General features: G+C 38.1%; 2 protein-coding genes across 2 annotated transcripts; both read left to right on the forward strand.

Moving 5' to 3' along the window:
• Positions 1 to 870: 870 nt before the first annotated feature.
• LOC149821478 (peroxisomal nicotinamide adenine dinucleotide carrier-like) lies at positions 871 to 8,521 on the forward strand. Its single transcript, XM_089981956.1, has 11 exons — positions 871 to 1,197; positions 2,085 to 2,201; positions 2,328 to 2,402; positions 3,189 to 3,319; positions 3,597 to 3,658; positions 3,797 to 3,948; positions 6,275 to 6,454; positions 6,527 to 6,634; positions 6,719 to 6,787; positions 7,556 to 7,610; positions 8,010 to 8,521. The coding sequence occupies exons 1-11, from the start codon at positions 1,117 to 1,119 to the stop codon at positions 8,207 to 8,209; spliced, it is 1,230 nt and encodes a 409-aa protein (XP_089838082.1). The 5' UTR covers positions 871 to 1,116; the 3' UTR covers positions 8,210 to 8,521.
• Positions 8,522 to 10,897: 2,376 nt separating this feature from the next.
• Positions 10,898 to 16,559, forward strand: LOC149821479 (large ribosomal subunit protein uL4c-like). Its single transcript, XM_089982012.1, has 2 exons — positions 10,898 to 11,820; positions 16,244 to 16,559. The coding sequence occupies exons 1-2, from the start codon at positions 10,971 to 10,973 to the stop codon at positions 16,279 to 16,281; spliced, it is 888 nt and encodes a 295-aa protein (XP_089838138.1). The 5' UTR covers positions 10,898 to 10,970; the 3' UTR covers positions 16,282 to 16,559.
• The last annotated feature ends 1,213 nt before the right edge of the window (positions 16,560 to 17,772 follow it).

A 17,772-nucleotide genomic window follows, 5' to 3' on the forward strand; every position in this document is an offset into this window, starting at 1 on the left:
ATCATAAAAGTTGACACAATAGTGGTAGAGGGATATAATCCGAGCAACAAGATCCGTTTGGATCTATTTTCATAATTTAGAATATATTTTAATTATTTAATTTAAATTTTTATTTTGGATTATATTCTGAATCTTAGTATAATATTCAATCCATCTCATATATATACTAGGATTAGGGTTTCTCCTTGTGATTTATAAATGTTCATTATAGAGAGGGAAACAAGAGATTGATGATGAATTGCTAGTGATTTTTAGTTATTTTCCTTGCATTTTACTGTTATTTTCTTGCTTTTAGTACCTGCACCTCAAATTCGATCCGGGTTCAGTTTCGCATGGGTTAGAACCAGATCCAACCATAGTGACAAATCTTGCTAAAAAATATCCGGTAATTTCTCACGATATTTTCAATTTCTCGTGTGTTTTTCATCAAAAACATATATATCATGTTTTAAATGCGATAATTATGTTTTTATTGACTAATTATCATGAAAAAACCATGTGGCTTTTATTTTTAAATATTTATATTTATATTTATATTTCCTTATAAAAATTTATTTGTTATATTTGAAATTTATTTTTTATTGACGATATTTTACCAAAAAATGCAAGATTTACAAAAAAAAATAAAATTGTCGCGAGTTTTTGGCTGCCGATATTTTTCCGTTTTTAACTTTTGTCACTATGGATCCGACCCGTTAAACAGCCAGTCCATTCTCACCGTCTTTAACGCCTTTCAGGGGCTCGAAAAAAGGATATTCGGGAATCTGGAGGGTAGTTTCGTCAAATTTTGAAAAACCATCATTTTCCGTCGTTTCGCCGTCTCCCTACTCTTTTACGGTTGCGCGATCGCGCCTTCTCCCTCTTGCCGTCTTCGCCGCCGCCGTTGCTTCCCTCCGTCATTCCTTCTGCAACTCTTTTTCTCCCTTCCCGTATCTAGCCTTACTGAACTTCGTATTTTACCATCTAGTCCGTCCCTTCCTCCTGCACCTCTCTACTCGGAGATCCGGGGATCGATCTACCTTCAATTTCCTTTTCTTATGGAGGCTTAGATCTTTTCTTTTTCCATTTTTTCCATTTTTTTTATTTTCCCTTCTTTTTTCTGGGGGAAACGGAGAGATGTCCCAGGCGTTTATCAACGGTCTGGCCGGCGCCGGAGGAGGCATCATCGCCCAGTTGATCACGTATCCTTTGCAAACCGTAAGATCTCTTCATTTTTTACTCGATTTTGATCCTTTTTTGGGGGAAATATAGTATGGATTTTTGCATGTTTTGGGGTCTGTTTCTTTTGGGTTTGTATTGATTGGAATAGAAAGAAATGGAATTCCTTCTGATCCTTTCGGAGAGTTATTTGGTTGGACGGTTGGTCTATGTTAGAAGGAAGCTTTGCGAATCCGTTCCTTGGTGTAAGAGGAGAAATTTTATATCTTTTTAGGGAATTATGCTTTAGTTTCTGATCTTGAACGCTTCTTATTAGCGCGTTTTCTTGGAGATTTTTTGTCGTCGAAAGCTTTTATGGGGATCGAAGTTTGATTCATAACCTTTATTATGCGAAAATATGGTGGGTTTTAGGAAGATAGCACTGTTAAGGATTAGTTTATTATGGATGAAATCGGGACAAACTAGTGGTAAGTTGTGTTGTAATTCGACGCCTTGCAGATTGAAACGGTGATCTTGTGGGAGGAAGTTTAAGACTTTTACCAATGCTCGGTGTGTAGCGTTTGGAAATATGGTGGCAGTTTGAAGGTGGAAATCACGTAATTGAGATGCGTTTGTTGGGGTAGGAAAGAAGGGGTTCACGATAGCGCTCAGAAGAGAGAAAAATTGGAGAGTAGGTATTTGTGGTGGAATGGAAGCGCGATAGGGAAACACGAAAACGAGTCGGTGTGAAGGAGTGGTATGATGAGGGTCGAAAGAACGCCGTGTCTAATTTGTTTTGATGCTGAGCTATAACTTGATCTTATAATGGATTTTGTGTTTTGATATCTTTGGTAGAACAAGGTAATTACTTTTGCTTTGTCCCAGCATTTGGGTGCAAGCAGTCTTATTCTTAACTGAATAATTTGTTTTTATTGTTTCTTTTAAAGGTTAATACTCGTCAACAAACAGAACGGCAGCCGAACGATGCTTCAGTTGAAGAGTTATTGATCGCATCCAAGAAGCTAGCAAAGAGGAATCTGGGAACTATAGGACACATGTGTCAGGTTTAATTATTTTCATTATTATGATTGTAATTTTGAAATTGAGACTTGTTTACTGGAAACTTCAGAGTTCAGAGATAACATCATGTGATTTATTTTCTTTATTTTTATCCTATACAAACTATACAGGTTGTCAAACATGAAGGATGGGGACGTTTGTATGGTGGCCTCATGCCTTCTTTAGCTGGTACGGCAGCATCGCAGGTATCACTTGCTTTCTCTTTTTAAGTCTGCTTGATTGGAGCTTAAAATTGGATTATTATTTCCTCTCTTTGATGTTCGCTATACTTTGATGTGGGTTGATTTACAGTGAACGGGTTTATGTTCATTAAACCAAAGTGGAGAGCTTGCTGCATGACATATTGAGCAATCTGCTTGATGTTCTGATTTAGAGTGCCACATCCATTTGTCGATTCTCTTTTCTCTAGACACTGATCATTGCATCCATTGATAGACCTGATCGTCACATCCATAAAGGGTGTTTTTGATATATTATTAAAAATTAGATGAACATAAGGTCCCCATATTTTGGTTGCATAAGTTTTTGTTCTCTTAAGGATTGGGTTAATGGCTTAACTACAGTATTTGAATTTGAAAATTGCTGGATCATCTCTGAATGGAGACTCTCAGTAGCTGATGGACTTTGGCGATGCTTGTTAATATAAAGATATGTTACTTTGAATGGTGACACCTAATTAACTGAAGTGGGAAATTTTGATATTCCAAATAAACTATAACTTTCTTGATCTTTTAATTAAATAAGTTATCTGAGCAGCACTATTTGAAGTCTAAGCACAACACGATTGTGTTAGTACAAGAGAAAAAGGTTTCCAAATGTTTATGATAAGTTGATTACGTGATACCTGTGGCTTTGAGAGTTTCCTATTCAATTGTAGATGCTATTTTACTAGGGCAGTTGGCATCATTTTGATTTTCTTTTTTTTCTTTTTTTTTTGCGTGATATTATCTGATTTATTACTTTGTGCACAGGGTGTTTATTATTATTTTTATCAAATATTCAGGACAAGAGCCGAAGCTGCAGCTCTTGATCATTTCAATAAAGGTTCTGGCGATGGAACTGTTGGGATGTTCTCCTCACTTGTTGTTGCGGCATTATCTGGGCAAGTCTCCTTGTATTCTTGGGCTGTTTCTTATATACAATCGTATGATATGATGTCATGCTTCTTTCCGTTTGATGATCCCATGAAGTTCATGTTAGTTGTACTGGAAATCCTTATATGCTGTTTTGTTTGATTCTAGCATGACAACCAATCATCGTCTGTTTAACATTGCCATTGCTAACTCTTCATTTGTTAACTTTGCGAAATATTATCAAACAGGTTTAGAATGAAAAAAAGAAAGGTTTTCAGTTTAGTATTTCTTTTCCTTTATATGCAGGTGTGTGAATGTGCTTCTAACAAACCCAATATGGGTTGTGGTTGCACGTATGCAGGTAATAAGCTTCTGGACATACACTATTCAAGTTGCTAATGAGACCTATTGATTTGTAAACATTATGCTCTATTTCTCAAGTTAATTTAGTTATTAGTTTCGATTTACGAGGTTGTGCTTTGTTTACCTAAGCCTGCCACCATGAGCTTATTTGCTACTGGATACTGATGCTAAACTTTGCTTGCAGACACACACAAAAGTTATGAAGAAAAACCAGCCTGATATTCTGAAAAAGATCCCTCCTGAAGCAATCCAAATTTCTGCGATTGAACCTTCTCCCTTTGGAACAAGTCATGCGGTATGTGCTGCTACTGCATTATGGTTTACGTCAGCTGTTGCTATGTTAATGTGAGTGCCAAAGTCTTTACCAGTTTACTAATACTCAGAGAGTGAATTAATGACACCAATACGGGAATAAACCAGTGTATGAGCAACAAGAAGGTGTTAGAAAGCATAAAAACTCTTGAAAAGTGACGATTTACAATGGTAATCCAATAACAAATAGCTATAGTACCACTATGCAAAACATAGGGCTTAAAACAGCTGCCATTTTGAATCATTCCCCCTTGTGATGTAAGCAGTGGCAATTGTTAGGAAAAAAACCACAACCTCAAGACAGCTTGTGTACGAGGAGCTTGGGACAATAAGCATTGTGAGAATTCATAGTTGTTGCATAAGGTTGTAAAGGCATCCCATCCCTTTAGGTATAAAATGATAGCAAACATGGTTGTTCATCACGTCATTACTAAATACTAACACACATAGTCTTGACAATGGAATAGAGTTGCTATGAAATGTAACTGAATATGCATATCAACAATTGTGGAGTACCACTATACAAAACATGGGGCTTGCCATTTTGAAACACTCCCCCTTGTGATGTAAGCAGTGGCAATTGTTAGGAAAAAATACCACAACCTCAAGACAGAGCTTGTGTACAAGGAGCTTGGGACAGTAAGCATTGTGAGAATTCATAGTTGCTGCATAAGGTAGTAAAGGTGTCCCATCCCTTTAGGTATAAAATGATAGCAAACGTGGTTGCTCATCACATCATTACTAACACATAGTCTTGACCAGGGTTACCGGAAGTGCCTAGCTAAAAGGGGAAGCGCGCTTCCCCGAAGTGCGCTTCGGAAGCGCGAAACGTCGCGCTTCCAAAGCGTGGGGGGAAGCGTCCCCCTTTTTTGGGAAGCGCGCTTCCCTTTAATGGGGGACGTGTTTCCCTTTAATGTGGGACACACTTCCCTTTAATGGGAAACGCGCTTCCCCCTCGCTTCCCCCTCGCTTCCCCTGTTTTTTTCAATTTTTTGTATTTTTAATTTTATTTTTTTCGCTTCCCCCTCGCTTCCGAGACGCTTCCTAAGTCGCTTCCGAGACACTTCCCAAATCGCTCCTAAGTGGTCCCACGCTTCCCCGCTTCCTAAAAATTTGAAAGTGCCTCGCTTACCGCTCCCGCTTCCTCAACTGGAAACCATGGTCTTGACAATGGAATAGAGTAGCTATGAAATGTAACTGAATATGCATATCAACAATTGTGGAGTACCACTATACAAAACATGGGGCTTCCATTTTGAAACATTCCCCCTTATGATGTAAGCAGCGGCAATTGTTACGAAAAAAAACCACAATCTCAAGACAGAGCCTGTGTACAAGGAGCTTGGGACAGTAAGCATTGTGAGAATTCATAGTTGCTGCGTTAGGTAGTAAAGGCGTCCCATCCCTTTAGGTATAAAATGATAGCAAACATGGTTGCTCATCACATCATTACTAACACATAGTCTTGACAATGGAATAGAGTAGATATGAAATGTAACTGAAGATGCATATCAACAATTGTGGAACAGATGAGGAAAAGGGCAGGGCTTTTTTCGTAGTAAGAGTGGGCGGGTCTCATGAGATCTATGCCGGCCGTCAGAATCAAACGAAGGTCGAAGGGCCACCGTACTTAACTGCAGTGCAGGATTATATGTGTAGCGAAAGAGCGGATATATGGCTTTATGATAGGGTGCACAAGAAGAGACGTCGGGTTACTCTCCGGGTGCCTACGATGGCTAGGGATAGGCTCAAGACAAAAGTGTCTACCTGCGCCAACTTTATTCATCAGAAAGATGCCTTTATAGCTATGAAAGTGGTGGACGAACTTCTTTTGAAGAAAGGAGTGCCAGTGTACACAGTACACGATCGTTTCGTAACTGCCATATAATCAGTATTGTTGTGGTTGTGTTCTCTTTTTTCTACATTTCTGAGTGCTTACATAGCTTTAGCAAATGTTTGAACTGGTGGTTGAACACTTGATGTAAGATCTCCAGTTTGATAAGATCCAAATAATAAGTTTCAAAAATGAAGTATATGACAAAACATTTAACAGATGACCAATTAGGGAAGTTGCAAAGATGTGTACTTGCATACCTGTGTGATGTATTAGAAATATCAGGTTTTATGATCATAAGGAATATCAATGTAGCCATTAACTACTGATAAATGATCTCAATGTCAGAAAGTGTAATGTAACATCAAGTTGCCATGTGTAATTTTTTTGAGCCAACCATTAATATGCACTCCCTAGGTTCCTTTAACTTTGTTGGCCTTCTGAATACTGACATCACAAAAAGAGTGCACTGCAGAGACTGTGTGTGGGTGCATGTGTGTGTGAAAAACTTCCTAAGGTGTCATTCTCGAGGAGTGCAGCTGCATGTTTTTCAGATCTTATTCATGCTTGGACTTCCATTTCACAGGTCCAGGAGGTGTATGATGAAGCTGGAGTTTTGGGTTTCTGGAAGGGTATCGTTCCAACACTAATCATGGTTAGTGTGATTCAGGGTTTGTTGGTCGAGGAAAGGTTCTAGGGAATAAATCAAATTACTTTGTATTTGTAGGTGAGCAATCCTTCAATACAGTTCATGCTGTACGAAACCATGCTAAAGCAGCTAAAGAAAAGGCGTGCTTTAAACAAGAAAGGAGAAAATGGGGTCACTGCTTTGGAGGTACAGCAGTAGTGGAATAATAAAGTCCTATTTCTTTACAAAGATTGCCTTCATTTTTTGAATTCCTTACCTTTTCTGTCTTAGATTTTCCTTCTTGGAGCAATTGCAAAACTTGGAGCCACTGTTGTCACTTATCCCCTTCTGGTTGTGAAGGTAAATGTTCTTGCTGCTGCTGCTGCTGCTGCTGCTGCTGCCAGTTAATATGATTCCCTAGCAATTTGTCTCTTTATGAAACTTTGTGAAATCTAGCTGCTAAATCCTAAACTAGTAATATCGAATATGATTCCTTACTAGGTGGACAATTGGTTGATCAATAATAATCGTCCCCCCTTTTTTTTTTGGGGGGGGGGGGCTGATTGTCAAATGACTTTGAAAGTTTTGGTCCTAAGTAATGCATCCATCAAAGTTTTCTCATTCTTTCAAACATACCCATGACGTAACTACCTGTTAAACTTGTAATTGAAATAACTGGTTTACCCTCACAAAAGTAACTCATTTTAGATCCAACCCTATAGCTCATCCTTGTCCAGTCATCTCAAACATTGTATTGTGTCTTAAGGATGGAAGAATAAATTATATGGAGTATATTGGGTAATTTGTACATAAGCTTCTATCAAGATGACATGATAAGTTTAACTCCATAACCAACACTAATCCAAGATTAAACTTGTAGTGGTAGACAAATGACGGTATTTGCTCAAGGGTAGCAAAAGTTAGAGGTTCATTTGAAAGTGTAAAACTGCGCCGGGTATATTACTTTTTATAAAACGTTTGGTGTGTATTAGAAAATCGCCTTTACTTTCGAGAGCCTAACATGGAGGGTAGAATATCAGTCAATACTTCAATATGGCTGTTCTGAATATCTGATTTATTTCATATACTGAATGTATTTTTCTTCATGACTGGTTGTTGAATGTGCAGTCAAGGCTTCAAGTAAAGCAAGTGGCAGGTGGTGACAAGATTCATCATTACAAAGGTCATCTATGGAATGACTTTTGCACTTATTAAAATGTAAAGGCACAGTAACCCCAGCCAAGCCCAAGTGTCGAAGTCAGATTTTTGCATTTGACGGACTAGGGTCATTAAGCATAAGTCTCCTTTGTACTTGGATAAATCAGGCCAGGCAGCCCAAGTTGGTGCTGTGTTTTCATTTTCACAGTCAAGCTTGGGAATGGCTGCTGGTGGGGTTCAATGCCCATAACTATTCATTGTAGGTACCGTGACTCATCCAGCTATCATTCAAGCCAAGTTGGTGATGAGTTGAATTTTGTTAATGTAGTCATGATCTAATTTGGGGGTCGGGTCATGATCCCGACTAGCGCTTTTTTGTTCAACTGTCTCATGGCATGATTTTTCTGTTTGGATTGGGCCATAGGTACTATTGATGCTATTGGGAAAATGATTCATTATGAAGGCTTAGGTGGCTTCTACAAAGGGATGAACACAAAGATTGTACAGAGTGTGCTTGCTGCTGCAATTTTGTTTATGGTTAAAGAAGAGCTTGTGAAGGTAGCCCGGATGCTTGTGACAGGCAACAATGGCCTCCTTGATAAGGTAAAAGTTAGGAGACCTTGATAAATATCTGTAAACTCTGGTTGAATCTCAAATGGCTCCATTTGTTCCAGTGAGATAAAATTGACTCACTTTTGATATATAGCTTGGAGGTAAAATTGGAAGACTGTCGATTGAATGAATGGGTAATTACCCAAAATTTTATTTAGAATTCTAAATGCCAAGTGTGGTCCTTGATCTTTCCGGAGTCTGGAAATCATTGTAAAGTAATTGATTGCATCACTTAACTCAGCCTGGCTGAGGTTTAGCAGGTTGTAATTTATACTGAAAACCACCAACAAACTTGCCAGTGATTATCAGATAACCATTCATCTGATTTTCTGAATACTTGACTAAATGAGTTGGTATTGGTTTTGGCTTATATCTGAATCTGAAAAAAAAAATCCAAACCCAACTACCATTTGAAACTTTATTTCATGTAAGAATGCCAAATGGGATTAAATAGCTAAACAGATCGGTTTGTGATTTGCTCATTCTATCTGTATTTAAGTCCAGATCTTGAATTTGGTTAGCCTGCGTCTGAATGTGGAGGATCTAATAGTGCATATGCCTGACCAGAGTCCTGCTTGTTTATTAATCATTAAGTTTACATTAGCTGAAGACACGTGTATCATCTAAATTGTTATGGATGTGAATTAGAATAGTCTTAGTCTACAACTCAGAATTGTGTTTTTTTTTAATATTTACATGGAGAAACCGCCCCCAAGATCAAAGACCTAGCTGTGCTGGCTCTGCTTGTCGTACTTACTATAACTGTCCTGACAGCCTAAAATTCCGTGGGCTTACCCCTTGCCCCGAGGGAAGAATTGTGTTAATACTCGATCCCTGCATATGGATTAAGACAAATATGGCCGATAAGAAAATAGGCTGGACCTTGATTGTTCAAATTGGATCTAATTAGGTGCTGATCTGGCTTGAGCTTATTTTATTTGGATCTTGATGTGGGTCTAAATGTTTCAATTCATATTCAGCCCTTAAAACAAGTAAAAAAAGGAAAGGGGCAACATTTTATCTAGCCCACTAGTTATTCCTTGTCAGTTATTTTCTGCAAGTACATGCAACCTGATATCGAACTTGCTGCATTGCACGGGCTGGATCAGTGGCTCTGAATCTATGCTTTATCATGTGTTCTTGGATCACGGGTCCAGGGCTGTTCATGCCAAGTGGGATGCAAATCCTCGGAGTTGTGTCCTGGATCAGAACCAGATCCAATCATATTATCTGATGTGGGTATTTCTTATCCAGATAGGGGTTGGATTCAGAACAATTAGTTGGATCTGGTTAAGAATGGGTAAACAAACGTGTTTGGATCTGGGTCAGGATAGGGCTTAAACCAATTTCTTTATCTTTTTAGCAGATGCTACAGTTTTTTTTTTCAGTACCACAAGGGCTCAAAGCATAATCAAATCCCAGACTCGAACTGTGATATTTGATTTCAGACCCATAAACAGACTCTTTAGTAGTCAGGTACAGTGTTGGTCCAATCTTGACCAACTCATATCCGATCCATTTGCATCCGTAACTGTTCTTCCAATCAATGAATGGCATCCCAAGGCCTTTAAAAGCGTAATTACTTGTCATAATCACATGATTCAAAACAAGTTTCTGGCTAAACAAACCATGTAGATCACGAGTACCATTTGATCTATAAAAAATTGGGTTTTTGTTTTATAAAAAAAGTGATCTCTACTCATTAGTTCTTTACCTTCGTTAGTAGCCAATATTAGCCCTATATCTCATGTTCAGACCCACTAGATTAAATACAAAGCATTTAATCATTAAATCAAGACTTATATATGTTGAACATCACCTAAAACTCAATCCAAACAAACCAATAGCACCTAAACCTTTCCACAAAACTTTAAAAAAAAAGATGAAAATTTTAGTCAACTGAAAAGGTAAGAAAATGCATTTTAAAAGAAATATAACATAAAAACAAATGAGGGTTTATAAGAATCCGAATCTTTTCATTCATTCTCAATAAAAAAATCTTAGAAACTAGTTAAGTTTGATAGCTCAATCTATACAAAATATCAATACATTTTGAAATAGGTAAACATTGTCAAAAGTTCATGGGTTTTACTTTAAGTATTGTGATATAATAAAATACATAAATTCTACTTTTTAAAAAAAGTTCAAATATATATATATATATATATATATATATATATATATATACACACACACACACTGATAAAACGTATATAAACACGTCATAAAAAAAAGTTTACAATAACAGATAAAACTAATTATTCTGACATTAATAGGGGAGAAAAACGTGATTTTTGTTGAATTTTATCGGCCATTGAAAATATCACGATGAAATCGCAGTATTTGTAAAATATCTCCGATGTTAAATGGGTCGGGTAAGGGTTGACTTGGACCCACCCATATAACTAATAACCGGGGTTCGGGTTTGTCGATCACAAAAATAGAATCCCATAACCAGACCAGCATAATTTTATAAATTTATTTTTATTAAAAATAGATATGTGATACTCAGGTCCGGTCCAATACCCGGCAAAAAAACTGGGTTGGTCGGGTACCCGGAAAAAATCATGACCCAAACCCGACCCGCATATTGCTCGGGTCGGGTTCGAGTCCACTGGAATATTATCGGTCGGCACTTTCTATGCCTGTACCCGGGAATTCGGGTATCCGATACAAACAAGACCCGTTGACAGCACCCACGGCATGAGAAACGGATAACATACATCAGCAGATACTCCCCTCTAAAACTCTGCAGATTCTGGGGAGACAAGCGATGGCGTCCACCACCTCCATCAGCTTCTTCTCCTCCTCCATCTTCCACCATTCCCCCTCACAATCCCTAAAACTCTACGTCTCCCCCAATCTCCACCTCTCCACTCTGAACTCCCAACCCTTAAAGCACATCCACCACTCAAAACCTGTCCAAGCACAGTTAGCGACCCTTCCAATACTCACATTCGCCGGAGAGAAGGTCGGAGAGACGACCCTCGATCTCAAATCGGCGCCTCCGGAGACCGCCCGGGCGGTGGTGCACCGTGGCCTCATAACCGACCAGCAGAACCAGAGGAGGGGCACCGCCTCGACCCTAACGAGGGCGGAGGTGCGGGGGGGCGGGAGGAAGCCCTTCCAGCAGAAGAAGACCGGCAAGGCGCGGCGGGGCTCGCAGAGAACGCCGCTCCGGCCGGGCGGAGGCGTCGTCTTCGGGCCGAAGCCGAGGGACTGGAGCATCAAGATGAACCGGAAGGAGAAGAGGCTGGCGCTCTCCACCGCCCTCATCAGCGCAGCCGAGAACACCATCGTCGTCGAGGATTTCGCCGACGAATTCGAACGGCCGAGGACGAAAGAATTCGTCGCCGCGATGAGGCGTTGGGGCGTCGACCCGACCTCGAGCTCGTTGCTCTTCTGCACCGAGGTGTCGGACAACGTCAGGTTGTCCAGCCGGAATATCGGCACGCTGAAGCTGCTCACTCCCAGGACTCTGAACCTGTTCGACATCCTCAATTCGGAGAAACTGGTTTTCACGAAGTCGGCCGTCGAGTATCTGAATAAAATGTATGGGCTGTCTTCTAATGCAGAAGAAGATGAAGAGGAGGAGGAAGAAGATGATGAAGCAGGAGAACTGGGTTAGTGTTTTGTTTTCTTATTTGATGTCTTTCTTTGATGATATTATTTTTTACATGAATTTCTTATTGGTTGTTGGTGTTTTTTCTGCTGAATTTGAAGTTGGGTGTTTCGATTTTGGGGCATTTCTTTCTGCGTCACGGTTTTGGTTTCATTCTGAGAAAGTGTCGTCAATTTTGAGGAATTGGATTGGAATGTTCAATATTGGGAATGAAAATTCTCAGGAAAATTTAGTTATGAACCAGTGAATGTGCTTCATATTGTGTTATTACTTACCATTTCACGGTTATTTTTAATTTACGCTATATGCCTTCCTGTGCTTAATCATGGGGATGACAATCTAGAGCTAGAAAGTGTGCTTGATTGCTTATGTTATTGTTTACATGATTTTCTTATTTGTTGTTGGTGTTTTTTTCTGCTAAATTTGAAGTTGGGTGCCTCAACTTTGGGGCGTTTCTTTCTGCGTCACTGTTTTGGTTTCATTCTGACAAAGGGTATTTTTTATTTTGTGGAATTGGATTGGTGTGTTCAATATTGGTAATGAAAATTCTCAGGAAAATTTAGTTTGAACCAGGGAATGTGCTTCGTATTGTGTTATTACTTACCATTTCACGGTTATTTTTAATTTACGCTATATGCCTTCCTGTGCTTAATGATAGGGATGACAATCTAGAGCTAGAAAGTGTGCTTGATTGCTTTATTTCCCCAAAAACAGATCTTTCTTTGGTGATGTTATTGTTTACATGATTTTCTTATTGGTTGTTGGTATTTTTTTCTGCTGAATTTGAAGTTGGGTGCTTCAATTTTGGGGCATTTCTTTCTGCGTCACAGTTTTGGTTTCATTCTGAGAAAGGGTATTTTTTATTTTGAGGAATTGGATTGGTGTGTTCAATATTGGGAATGAAAATTCTCAGGAAAATTTAGTTATGAACCAGGGAATGTGCTTCATATTGTGTTATTACTTACCATTTCACGGTTATTTTTAATTTACGCTATATGCCTTCCTGTGGTTAATCATGGGGATGACAATCTAGAGCTAGAAAGTGTGCTTGATTGCTTATGTTATTGTTTACATGATTTTCTTATTGCTTGTTGGTATTTTTTTCTGCTGAATTTGAAGTTGGGTGCTTCAATTTTGGGGCATTTCTTTCTGCGTCACTGTTTTGGTTTCATTCTGACAAAGAGTATTTTTTATTTTGTGGAATTGGATTGGTGTGTTCAATATTGGTAATGAAAATTCTCAGGAAAATTTAGTTTGAACCAGGGAATGTGCTTCGTATTGTGTTATTACTTACCATTTCACGGTTATTTTTAATTTACGCTATATGCCTTCCTGTGCTTAATCATAGGGATGACAATCTAGAGCTAGAAAGTGTGCTTGATTGCTTTATTTCCCCAAAAACAGATCTTTCTTTGGTGATGTTATTGTTTACATGATTTTCTTATTGGTTGTTGGTATTTTTTTCTGCTGAATTTGAAGTTGGGTGCTTCAATTTTGGGGCATTTCTTTCTGCGTCACAGTTTTGGTTTCATTCTGAGAAAGGGTATTTTTTATTTTGAGGAATTGGATTGGTGTGTTCAATATTGGGAATGAAAATTCTCAGGAAAATTTAGTTATGAACCAGGGAATGTGCTTCATATTGTGTTATTACTTACCATTTCACGGTTATTTTTAATTTACGCTATATGCCTTCCTGTGGTTAATCATGGGGATGACAATCTAGAGCTAGAAAGTGTGCTTGATTGCTTATGTTATTGTTTGCATGATTTTCTTATTTGTTGTTGGTGTTTTTTTCTGCTAAATTTGAAGTTGGGTGCCTCAACTTTGGGGCATTTCTTTCTGCGTCACTGTTTTGGTTTCATTCTGACAAAGGGTATTTTTTATTTTGTGGAATTGGATTGGTGTGTTCAATATTGGTAATGAAAATTCTCAGGAAAATTTAGTTTGAACCAGGGAATGTGCTTCGTATTGTGTTATTACTTACCATTTCACGGTTATTTTTAATTTACTCTATATGCCTTCCTGTGCTTAATCATAGGGATGACGATCTAGAGCTAGAAAGTGTGCTTGATTGCTTTATTTCCCCAAAAACAGATCTTTCTTTGGTGATGTTATTGTTTACATGATTTTCTTATTGGTTGTTGGTATTTTTTTCTGCTGAATTTGAAGTTGGGTGCTTCAATTTTGGGGCATTTCTTTCTGCGTCACAGTTTTGGTTTCATTCTGAGAAAGGGTATTTTTTATTTTGAGGAATTGGATTGGTGTGTTCAATATTGGGAATGAAAATTCTCAGGAAAATTTAGTTATGAACCAGGGAATGTGCTTCATATTGTGTTATTACTTACCATTTCACGGTTATTTTTAATTTACGCTATATGCCTTCCTGTGGTTAATCATGGGGATGACAATCTAGAGCTAGAAAGTGTGCTTGATTGCTTATGTTATTGTTTGCATGATTTTCTTATTTGTTGTTGGTGTTTTTTTCTGCTAAATTTGAAGTTGGGTGCCTCAACTTTGGGGCATTTCTTTCTGCGTCACTGTTTTGGTTTCATTCTGACAAAGGGTATTTTTTATTTTGTGGAATTGGATTGGTGTGTTCAATATTGGTAATGAAAATTCTCAGGAAAATTTAGTTTGAACCAGGGAATGTGCTTCGTATTGTGTTATTACTTACCATTTCACGGTTATTTTTAATTTACTCTATATGCCTTCCTGTGCTTAATCATAGGGATGACGATCTAGAGCTAGAAAGTGTGCTTGATTGCTTTATTTCCCCAAAAACAGATCTTTCTTTGGTGATGTTATTGTTTACATGATTTTCTTATTGCTTGTTGGTATTTTTTCTGCTGAATTTGAAGTTGGGTGCTTCAATTTTGGGGCATTTCTTTCTGCGTCACAGTTTTGGTTTCATTCTGAGAAAGGGTATTTTTTATTTTGAGGAATTGGATTGGTGTGTTCAATATTGGGAATGAAAATTCTCAGGAAAATTTAGTTATGAACCAGGGAATGTGCTTCATATTGTGTTATTACTTACCATTTCACGGTTATTTTTAATTTACGCTATATGCCTTCCTGTGGTTAATCATGGGGATGACAATCTAGAGCTAGAAAGTGTGCTTGATTGCTTATGTTATTGTTTGCATGATTTTCTTATTTGTTGTTGGTGTTTTTTTCTGCTAAATTTGAAGTTGGGTGCCTCAACTTTGGGGCATTTCTTTCTGCGTCACTGTTTTGGTTTCATTCTGACAAAGGGTATTTTTTATTTTGTGGAATTGGATTGGTGTGTTCAATATTGGTAATGAAAATTCTCAGGAAAATTTAGTTTGAACCAGGGAATGTGCTTCGTATTGTGTTATTACTTACCATTTCACGGTTATTTTTAATTTACTCTATATGCCTTCCTGTGCCTAATCATAGGGATGACGATCTAGAGCTAGAAAGTGTGCTTGATTGCTTTATTTCCCCAAAAACAGATCTTTCTTTGGTGATGTTATTGTTTACATGATTTTCTTATTGCTTGTTGGTATTTTTTTCTGCTGAATTTGAAGTTGGGTGCTTCAATTTTGGGGCATTTCTTTCTGCGTCACAGTTTTGGTTTCATTCTGAGAAAGGGTATTTTTTATTTTGAGGAATTGGATTGGTGTGTTCAATATTGGGAATGAAAATTCTCAGGAAAATTTAGTTATGAACCAGGTAATGTGCTTCACATTGTGTTATTACTTACCATTTCACGGTTATTTTTAATTTATGCTATATGCCTTCCCGTGGTTAATCGTGGGGATGGCAATCTAGAGCTAGAAAGTGTGATTGATTGCTTTATTTCCCTCAAAACAGATGTTTCACTTATTTCACTGTATACAGTCAATTCTTAGTGCTTAAGCCCTCATATCATCTCCAGAAATATGTTGATCTGGTTACTTATCATTATCTCCTAAATCCCCAATTGCCCATTACTGTCAACTCCATCTCTGGACCATTTTATTTTCTAGTTCTGAGATACCTACAATGTGAAACAATGCTATGACAGAAACCTTAGACTCCAGTTCCTCTCCACTCCTTACGGAAAAGATGCTGAAACTGGAAAACCATCGCAGTGGTTACCCGTGTGGCCGGCGGGGTCCTGTGTCAAGCTGAAGGCCCAGGATCGAATCTCACAGGCAGCATGGAGGCTGCCGTTGCTTTATCGCGGTTGAGGCATGTAACTGGGTGGCTGTGTCCTCAACCCTGAGTTTTATCTCGTAGGGAGGCGGGCTCATTAAGTGACCCGGTTCTCATTGAGAGTTCTTTCGTCATAAAAAAAATCAGCTTTCTGTAAACATTTTCTTTTGTCAGATTAATAATATCCATATTTTTGTGCTTTATAATTGTTACTCTCTTCTGCTTCATTCTGGTGTATCTGAGGTATTGTGTCAACTCCATGACAGGGGATGAAGGAAAAGGCAGTCCCGAGGCATCAAGTTAATTGGCCTGGCATGCTTTGGTGGTTCTTTGGTAGGGCATTAGACTGCACAGTTGAGATCCATTTTGCAAACCTCAAGGAGAATTCTTGTTGGGAACAGTCCATTGATTTTTAACTTGTGTACTTTGTATGAGATAAGAATTGTATCTAAAATGAAGAACATGTGTTTCATTTCTTGTTGTGTTGCCTTATTATGACTTTAATTTGGCAAATTGGGCAGGCCTTCTGACAAAACAAGGCGATCTTTTGATGGAGGAAATGAAGTTTTATTTTTACATGAATCTATTCTCATATTAGTTTTTTTCATTAAGATCTCTAGCTACTCTGTTTACTAATAGCTACCATGTTAGATTTTTATATTGTTTTTCAATATATAATTTTCATTACTCTACCGATGATGTAGTTTCAGACCTAAGTTCTCTTTTTTACAGTTATATATAATGAGTAGCCCCTACACCGTTTATGTCCTAAATTATCCTAAACACTTTTGAAAAACTTAGTTATGTGTTTGTGCTTATTCTTAATCTATAGAGGTGTTCATCATTGCTTATTCACTAAAAAACATGCTTTGGTTTGAATCAATTTAATGATAAACTTTGATTTTTATTTCACCAAATTTTGATGCTATATGAGCCATTGATTTTCAGTCGCTCCAAAAACACGTCTAAACATAAAAAAGAAAAAAAGACTATTATAATACATATTTTTTACTAAGCAAGTTATAAAGAATGCATCTATAAGTTCAGATCAAGCAAGCACCCTAAATTGTCTTTTGAAGCCATTTAGAATGGTTTGGGAGATCAGACATTGATAAGCCTAATTAATTAAGTTTTTATTGTTAAAAACTGAAATTAGTGACAAAGCAAACAAGTACATGAAAGAGAAAAAGCAAGTCATAATAATACAGGTGAAACTAGAATTTTATGCGTGTTTATTTTTTCATAACGGGGAAACGACCCTTTGGGATCAGAGACGTTATTGTGCTGGCTATGCCTCATGGTGCACTCTTTGCCCCTAGGGAGTCGCTTTGCATTGGTACGAGCAAGGGACATAATGGCATAATGCACTGTCCCCTTATATGCAAGGCGCTGACACCCATGAAAATGAAACTCTGACCTAGTCGCGCTGGCTATATGCCCTTTTGCGCTTGTTTTTGCTTATGAATGCATGAAAGAAGCCAAACATCTTCATTTGTAAACGTGCTTGCTTGAGGATCCATTTCAGCTGAAATTCCAAACCCAAGCAAACGGAGCAGTTTCAACTTCAAATGTGGCGAACCAATAATGAAGGAGCAGAAGGATCTGAACTTTGGAGGAAGGGAATATGTAACTCTATCTTAAGATTAAGGCACGTGAACTACCTAAGTCTTTTCAAGTGGGACGTTTCCGGATCCATTCAGTTTAATTCTGCTTGCTTGTGGGTAACATAAATTCATAGTTGGCTTTGGCTTGGTCCATCACACTCAAAGACCCAGAAATGATAAAGCCTATCAAC

Source organism: Nuphar pumila, chromosome 12, assembly GCF_984573655.1.
Source record: "Nuphar pumila chromosome 12, dmNupPumi1.hap1.1, whole genome shotgun sequence".
NCBI lineage: Eukaryota > Viridiplantae > Streptophyta > Magnoliopsida > Nymphaeales > Nymphaeaceae > Nuphar > Nuphar pumila.

Coding starts and splice junctions, on each gene's coding strand:
- LOC149821478 (XM_089981956.1), top strand. CDS start 1,117: ATGTCCCAGGCGTTTATCAACGGTCTGGCCGGCGCCGGAGGAGGCATC. Junction 2,403..3,188: donor CTGGTACGGCAGCATCGCAG/GTATCACTTGCT, acceptor CTTTGTGCACAG/GGTGTTTATTATTATTTTTA. Junction 6,788..7,555: donor ATCCCCTTCTGGTTGTGAAG/GTAAATGTTCTT, acceptor TTGAATGTGCAG/TCAAGGCTTCAAGTAAAGCA.
- LOC149821479 (XM_089982012.1), top strand. CDS start 10,971: ATGGCGTCCACCACCTCCATCAGCTTCTTCTCCTCCTCCATCTTCCAC. Junction 11,821..16,243: donor TGATGAAGCAGGAGAACTGG/GTTAGTGTTTTG, acceptor ACTCCATGACAG/GGGATGAAGGAAAAGGCAGT.